The 7,895-nt window shown below is 42.6% G+C and overlaps 1 protein-coding gene across 1 annotated transcript in view; it reads left to right on the forward strand.

Annotated features, from left to right (window-relative positions):
- Nucleotides 1-7,616, forward strand: part of WIPF3 (WAS/WASL interacting protein family member 3) — a 73,698-nt gene extending 66,082 nt beyond the window's left edge. The window contains 2 exon segments of the mRNA XM_078151104.1: nt 4,302-4,378; nt 6,912-7,616. Coding sequence (XP_078007230.1) covers nt 4,302-4,378; nt 6,912-6,935 — 101 coding nt within the window. The 3' untranslated portion in view covers nt 6,936-7,616.
- Nucleotides 7,617-7,895: the final 279 nt, after the last annotated feature.

The raw sequence follows: 7,895 nt of genomic DNA on the forward strand, positions 1-7,895 counted from the left end.
GTCATCAAACGCTCCAAAGAATTAAAGTCTCCAAAGAATTAAAAAAGTTTTACCCAGATGGCAGTGGAGAGGTGCTTGGTGGGTGTGAACAGGCAGCAACACATTTCAAACAAGGAATGATCAAAGATGCCAGGAGTTAAAGATGTCACCAGAGGAAAAAAAGTGAGCTTGTCTTGTGGGAAAGAGGGAAGGGTGAATGTCCCATGAGCTGCACTGGAACCTTTGCTATGTCACAAGGAAGTGAGGACCCCAGTACACTGGGTAAATCTCCTGTGACGATCTCATGGACACAGATGGACAAAGGTCACAGAGGATGGGCCAGCAGGGATGGCTTGGGGGCCACATGGCATTGGTTGGGGGGGGGGTGTCATTGGAGGAGAAAGCCACATGCATGAGATCACCAGGCCATTTGGAGTATGGGAGTCCCAAACTGAAAAGCAAGCCTTTTTACTCCAGCTTTCTTTCATTTAATTTAGTTTCATGTAGTCGGCTCATCTCATTTGTTTTTCTCACTGTTGTATCTTTGGTAAGTTACGCACTGATGAGAACAGGACAGGGCAGTAAGACATCTTGTTTGTCCTCCTTCTCTGCGTCATAGACCCCTTAGGCAGTCTAGCAAAGCCTCTGGACCCCTTCTCAGAAAGTGTCTCAGAACAGAATCATGATTTTAAGTAACTGAAGGAAATTCCAATTCCAGTTAGAGGTTAGTGTAAATAAAGATGTAATATTTTGCCCCTCCAAGTTTACTGACCCCTTGACATCTGTCCACAGAACCTAAGTTAAGAACCCCCATCCTAAGCCATTCTGGGAAAGGGGATTCTTAATTTTCAAATATCCTGCAATCTCTTTGAGCATTGTAGGGACTTTAGAGGCAGGAAATCCCTCCTAATGCAGAGCCCTCCTGTTATAGCTAGACCCACTGCTTTGAGTTTAGTTCTTGGTGGAAATGGAGGCTAGCTACCCCAACTCTCTACCCTGCAGGGCCATGGTTAACGGACTCTGTGTTGTGTTATTCCTGTCCTCAACAAGGAGTGAAATCGACTATGAATTGGTATTTGTGGTCTTAAGAAATGAGCTCACCCTCTCAATTCAGGATGGGAACACTGGGAAGAGATACATGAATAACCCCTGGCAACACTCAGTGAGCATGTGAGTGCCTGTCCTTGGGAATCCCAGTGCTAGATGTTATTAGATTAATACAAGGCCAATCTTTGATTATTCCGGTCTGCTAGCACTTCCGTGTCTCTTCCTGCCCTCCGGCTCACTATTGACCTGGTTCCTTTGTGATTTGGACTTTTCACAGTCGAGAAAGCAATGTCATCTTACTTCTGAGGAATTAGTTGTCCTGTTTCAGTATTAATGACATGTGTGGATTGTGCCCTTTGTCTCACATGCACTCATGCATGCACACACACACACACACACACACACACACACATATACATGTTACATGCTCATATCCTGTGCTTGTACCAGGAGGGATGTTGCCACTCTGTGGCTTCTAGGTGTTTCCTTTGTTGTTTCTTACTCCCACCATCCCTGACACCTGTGTCCTAGGGTTGGGGAGGGTCTGCACCTCTCTGTCCTGATGGACATGTTTAAGATCTCTTTACCCTTTAGTTCACCAAGATGAGGTTGAAATGTTTACAGAGAAAAAGAGAACAAATAGAAAAGCATAAAAAGAGATGTATTTACAAAATATGGATGTCTTATCCTGACTTACCTAAAAGAGTCATCACTGTGCTATATGTGTGTGTGATATATTAATACAGGTGAGACCGTGTAATCTCTCAGCCAAAGAAGCTGCAGGGGCTCCACTCTGCTTTTCTGTTAAAATACAAACACTTTAGATTGTCATTTAAAGTGCTCCAGAGTCTGGCTTCAGCCTGTTTTCCAAGCTCATTAGACATTCCCCAGCATGCATTTAGCTACACTTCAACTAAATGAGCTTGTTGGCAGTTCCCTGTAAACAATACTGCATCTTCCTTCTGATTGCCCCTCAGATTCTTTTTTTAAAATTAAAATTTGCAACTAAAATTAATTTTTAAAAATTATTAAAAAAAATTTTTTTAGCGACCAAAAATTTATGCTCTCTCCCTCTCCCTCATCACTCCCATTAAAAAAGCAAAGCCAAGCCCGTTTTACAACCAAGTATGGTCAAGCAAAACAAATTCCTACTTTCGCCATGTCCAGAAAATGTGGGTCTCAGTTGAGCCCTTCATCTCTGTCAGGAGGTCACATGTGTCCTTGTGTCACAAGTGCCACATATTTCCTCGTGAGTCCTCTGGAATCATGGTTAGTTGTTGGGTCAATAATCATTGAATTTATTTTTAAAATTTTTTGGTATTTTATTTTTTAATTACATGTAAAATAATTTTTTAACATTTCTTTTTTTTTTCAGTTTTGAGTTTTAAATTCTTTCCCTCCCTCTCTTCAATCCCCCCTCCCTGAGAGGGCAAGCGATTTGATACAGACTTATGTAGTTATACAAAACATATTTCCATATTAGCCAAGTTGCAAAAAAAAAAAAAACACAGATAAAAAGCAAATAAGAATTTTAAAAAAGTGTGCTTCGCTCTGCATTCAGACTCCACCGGTTCTTTCTCTGGAGGCAGATAGCATTTTCATTGTGAGTCCTTCAGAATTGTCTTGGATCATTGTGCTGCTGAGAATAGCTAAGTCATTCACAGCTCAGGTGATCACTGAATTTAAAAGTATTAAACTGAAATGAGAACTCTCACCTCCTGGCTTGTGCACAGCTGGGCCCTGTGTCTGAATGGTTTCCACAACTCTGTCCTGCAGTATTCCTGGGTTTTGTGGCCCTGGACAAGTCACTTAACCAACCATCTGCCTCAGTTTCCGCAACTATAAAATAGGGATAATAATAGCACCTCCATCACCCGAATGCTGTAAGGGTTAAGTGATATCATATGTGTAAAGCACTCAGCACAGTGCCTGGCACACAGTAGGCCCTAAACAAATTTGTTTCCTCCCTTAGAGGCCGCCTCTTACACAGCACCTTTCTTGAGCATCCTCTTTACCTATTATTTGTGCTCTCTCATTCTTGAAATTATTTTGCATTGCTCGGTATACACATTGTATTTACTCATCTGTGTTTATAAGTTGGGTCCTCCTAACAGCATGTAAGCTTCTTGAGGGCAGGGACTGGGTTGTTTTGTGTCCCCAGGGCTGAGCACACTTAGGGGCACTGAGAGTGACTTGCCCAGGATTAAATAACCAGTGTGTGTCAGAGGCAGGCCTTGAACCAGGTCTGTTGGCTTTGAGGTCAGCTCTCTAGCCACTAGGCTATACTGCCTTTCCTTCTGTAAAACAGGTGCTTAATACTGCTTATTGAATTGTGGTGAAGGACATCACGGGAACCCATTTGGAATGACTGCAGATTGGGAGCCACTTGGCACAGTGCCTGACACATAGTAGGTGCTTGGTAAACGCTGATTGGATTGGATTGGAAGGGAGTTGGAGACTAAAAAAGTCAGAGATGGAACTCAGATCTGCACCAAGCCAGTGGACAGGAGGATGAAACAAATTTCACAGCCCAGCTACTTTTTTTTTTTTAGGCAATTGGGTTAAGTGACTTGCCCAGGGTCACACAGCTAGTAAGTGTCAAGTGTTTGGTCTGAAGCCAGATTTGAACTCAGGTTCTCCTGACTTCAGGGATGGTGCACTATCCACTGCACTACCTAGCTGCCCCCTAATCTAGCCACTTTTGTTGTTATCTAGAAGACAGAGACAGGCAGACCTTGGTTAAAACAGCTATGATGTGGAGAAGCTTGAACAAGAATTATTAGAAGCACAGAAAGTTGGATTATTTATTCTAGTCGTCACACATTCATGCATTCATTCTTTCATTTATTCAGTGACCATTTATAAAGCACTCACTGTATATAAAAATTTAGAGTAACAAGAGCTTTTGCCTCCTCTGACAGTGTGTCTGCAAGTAAGATTGTGGATGAGAAAGTGACCACCCATGCCAAGAAACTCCCGGGATTGTAGGTTTAGAGCCAGGAGGGACTTTAAAGGTCATCACTTCCAACACCCTCCATTTTAGAGGTGAAATGACTGAAACCTGGAAATGTGCAGAGGAAGGATCTGAACCCAGGTCTCTCTGACTCTAAGTCTAACGCCTCTTATTTCAAAGGTTTTCAATTGATCGACTCTTATAACCAGTAATGACTTTGCTATGGTTGCTTGCAGACACTGATTTTGTAAACGTTTCTTTGTCCTGAGCCCCGAGGTGTGCCAATTAATCCTGATTAATTAATCACATCTACCCTTTTCAGGTCCAACTCCAGGTTCCTGGCTCCCAACAGAAACAACTGGCCGGGGCAGTGAGGACACCAAGGGCCGAAACTCTCAGGTAACAGCAGGTCTCCAAATGTCAAGCTCAGGGCTTCAGTTCTCTCCAGGGGTCCAGAGAATGAGCCAGAACGTATTTTCTCCCAACAGTCAAAAGTTTCTCCTCAGTTTTCCCCTTAATGGAAAAACTCATTGATCTTAAACAAAGATGAGAAACACATGATTTTATTTTATTTTTTTAGGACATATGCTCTTCTTAAAATTTTTTAATTTAATATTCTATTTTTTCCAATGATATGTAAAAACAGTTTTAACATTTTTTTTTCAAATTTTGAGTTCCAAATTCTCTCCCTGTCTCCTCTCCCCTCTTCATTGAGAAGACAAGCAATTTGACAACGGTTATAGATGAAACACATGATTTTAGTATCTGACGGTGGAAACAGGGCTTTCCCGGGTTCTCTTGAGGCATATTGTAGGAGAATATGTCTATTTCTGAAGAGAACAATATAGGATAGGAGCAAGACTTGTGATTTCTAGTACCGGGAGCTCCCAGAGGAGAAAGCTTCTTTGTGAATGCAAGTGGGGACCTTCTCTGCAATTTATAGAGCCACCAGTTCTTAGCCATTATTATGTAATTATTTTTAGGAGTCTTCATTTCAGTCCTGAGAGAGGTAACACAGTACAGTACAGTGGAAGGAGGAGATTTGAAGGAAGTGGGTTCAGATCTCAGCTCTGCCACTTACTAGCTGCGTGACTCAGCACAAATTACTGCATCTCCTTGGGCCTCAGTTTCCTCATCTGTAAAATAAGGGTGTTAAATAAAGATGTGTTTTAGGGCTCTTTCTGATCTAAATCTATGATCTGAATCACAGGGTAGCTCCTGATCACAAGTGAAAACCAGGGAGGCCCAAATGGACTTGAGATGGGGAAGTCCTTGGGTGACCCAGGACAGTCTCTTAGCCCAGCTGAAGATATTTGGGCTTCCTTACCCCCAAAGAACTGACTTCCCCTATCTCACTGTGGAGGTTCAGTCCTCGTCTTTAAGAATTATTGTTGGAAATGTTGTATCAGTCCCTTCCTATTCTGGCATTTTGCTTTTTTTCCATTTGCGAGTTTGTGACAGCCTCAACAATCTAGTGTTAGCTCTATTAGCTCATTGGTTCTTTTTACTGACTCCAGTAGCTAGATGAAAGATGAGAGGAAGGTGGCATGGCCAGGGGCCCCTTGCAAACCACCCCTAGAATCTTGGAATCAGGAAATCTTCAAGGTGCCATCTCCAACCTCAACATCAGCACCACGGCCAGAGCAGTCGATATTTATAGAGCCCTGCCTGACCTCTCTTATTTGATATTCACAACTTTGTTAGAGAGGTGCTACCAGTATCTCCATTTTAGAGATGAGGAAACGGAGGCTGAGAGAGATGAAGTGACTTGCCCAGGGTCACATAGCTAGCACATGAGGTCATTCACACCCAGGCCTTCCTGGCTCAGCACTGTGTCCTTCAGGCTGCACTGCTCCTAAGTTGAAGGGACCCCAGAGATCATCTGGAAGCAACTTAGTTCCCTAGTAATGACAGAAGACTATAACATGAAACTATGAGGATGATTATCTTTGTAAAGTGCTTTATAAATGTGAGTTATCACCAGTAAGCATCTAAAAGGTCCCTGACATCATTACATCTTATCCACGTGAGCCAGAACTAGTCTTGTTCCCAAAAATGGCCATTTCAGTCTCTGCTGGGAGCCTACTTCAATATCTAATCATTCCCATATCCAGGAGATCGTTCTTTGTGTTAGCTGGAATCCTGGTCTGTGAGTGTTCATTTTGGTGAAATTGAAGCTTTCACCCAAAATGTCCAAGTCCTCAGCATCATGGGATACTTGTTAAGAACGGCTTCACAAGAGGCTTCCTTTGGGAGGAAGCAGGTATAGACTCTTAGAGAGAAACACCAAGAATCATTGAATCATGAAATCTCAGGAATGGATCACCAAGGGATGTGTGTGTTCATTTATGCACCCAAACCTGAGTGGTCCAGTAGTGAAAGCACTGAGTTAGGGGGCTGAATGACTTCAGCTTCTCTCCCACATTTCTAGTAGGTCTATCTTAGAATCCTAGGCAAGTCACTTACCAATTAGACTGATGGTAACCAAAGCTTGCCCTAGCGGATTCTAGGGGAGCATGAGCCCCTCATATATAGTCAACTTTGTCAAAGATTTCATTCTATTTTTAATTTGTGTTTGATTTCTGATGAGGAAAAAAAAAACTCAGATGCCATATTCATGCTGGAACCATCTAACCCAACTCAGCTCTGCCACAAAGGTTAACAGGAAAAACCATTGTGCTTCCTCCTTGTAGAGATTTTTATACGAGGCCATCTTGTGTTCTTTGGGTAGGGAACAGGTGGTCCTTTGAGAGCCATACCTGAAATTGTAGCAATGCAGAATTTGAAGAATTGGAGAATCCTATATTTAGAAATTGAAGGAACCTGAGGGGGGCATCTAGCCTTCAAGGGGCCTAGAAGATCCATTACACCAGATTACCTTTGGAAGGTAACCTTGCTCTCCACAGTCCTCAGAATTGTATTATCTTTACAGCTACCACTGAAAACTCTACGGTAAGAAGACAAATGAAGTCAAAGTCCCATCATCATGCCCTGGTCTGTATAGCAGGATGGAGGAACTGTCCAAGAATGCCATCAGCAACCACACCAAACTCAAGCTTTTGTTTTTCATCTGACAAGCAAGTTCAGCAGCAAGCCCTTATTTATTATAGTTAGGTTGTTTGCACAGGCTTGGAATCAGTGTTGTAGCTGTCTTTATTTTAGCGATTTATTTTTGAAATGTGCCCAGATTGTGGCAGCCCATTTGTCTCAGTTAATACAAAGAGCCTGATTAGTGGTATTGGAGAGAGGGCATTTACTCCTCTCCCTGTTCAGTGTTCATTCTATGACTGTAAATAGCCCCGGGGGCTGGCCCTTCCATGTCTTGAGTCATCTTTAGAGAAGTGTGAGCTAGTCCCCCTATTCAAGAGTACATGGTGACTCATCGATGATGTGATTTCATAGTCTAATTGCACCAGCTAGGTAATGAAACCAAAAAATGCCTTACAGAATGGAGAACAAACAGTGTACCCACACTAGAGCACATGGGTTCGCCCGTTAGCATGGCATGACCAGAATGTCCTGGCTCTCTACCCTTTCTCCCCCTTTCCCTTGGATTTTCAACATGTGGATTTTGTTGCCTAATGTAAATATGACCCTTAATAAAAAAAAAAAAAGGAGAGGAGGGATTTTGTTTCCATACAAACATTGACTGTGTTGCTCTTTGTCTAACTTGGTTATGAATAGTAGAAGAAGCCAGTCCTACCTAATGTTATCCATCCTGTCCTCTACTTGCAAGGCTGCCTGTCACATATTTCCTTCCAGTGACTCAATCCAACAAACATTTAAGTATGTACTTGCAAATGTTATGCTTGGGTGCTGGGAAGACCTTGGGTGCCTGTCCTCAGGGAGTTTACACCCTACTGCCTATGATGCTGAGCACTTTTCCTTATGGTACCTCATGAGCTTTGAGATCTCT

The sequence above is a fragment of the Phascolarctos cinereus genome, unplaced genomic scaffold, assembly GCF_003287225.1.
Source record: "Phascolarctos cinereus isolate Bilbo 61053 unplaced genomic scaffold, phaCin_HiC Scaffold_1;HRSCAF=81, whole genome shotgun sequence".
NCBI classification, from domain to species: domain Eukaryota; kingdom Metazoa; phylum Chordata; class Mammalia; order Diprotodontia; family Phascolarctidae; genus Phascolarctos; species Phascolarctos cinereus.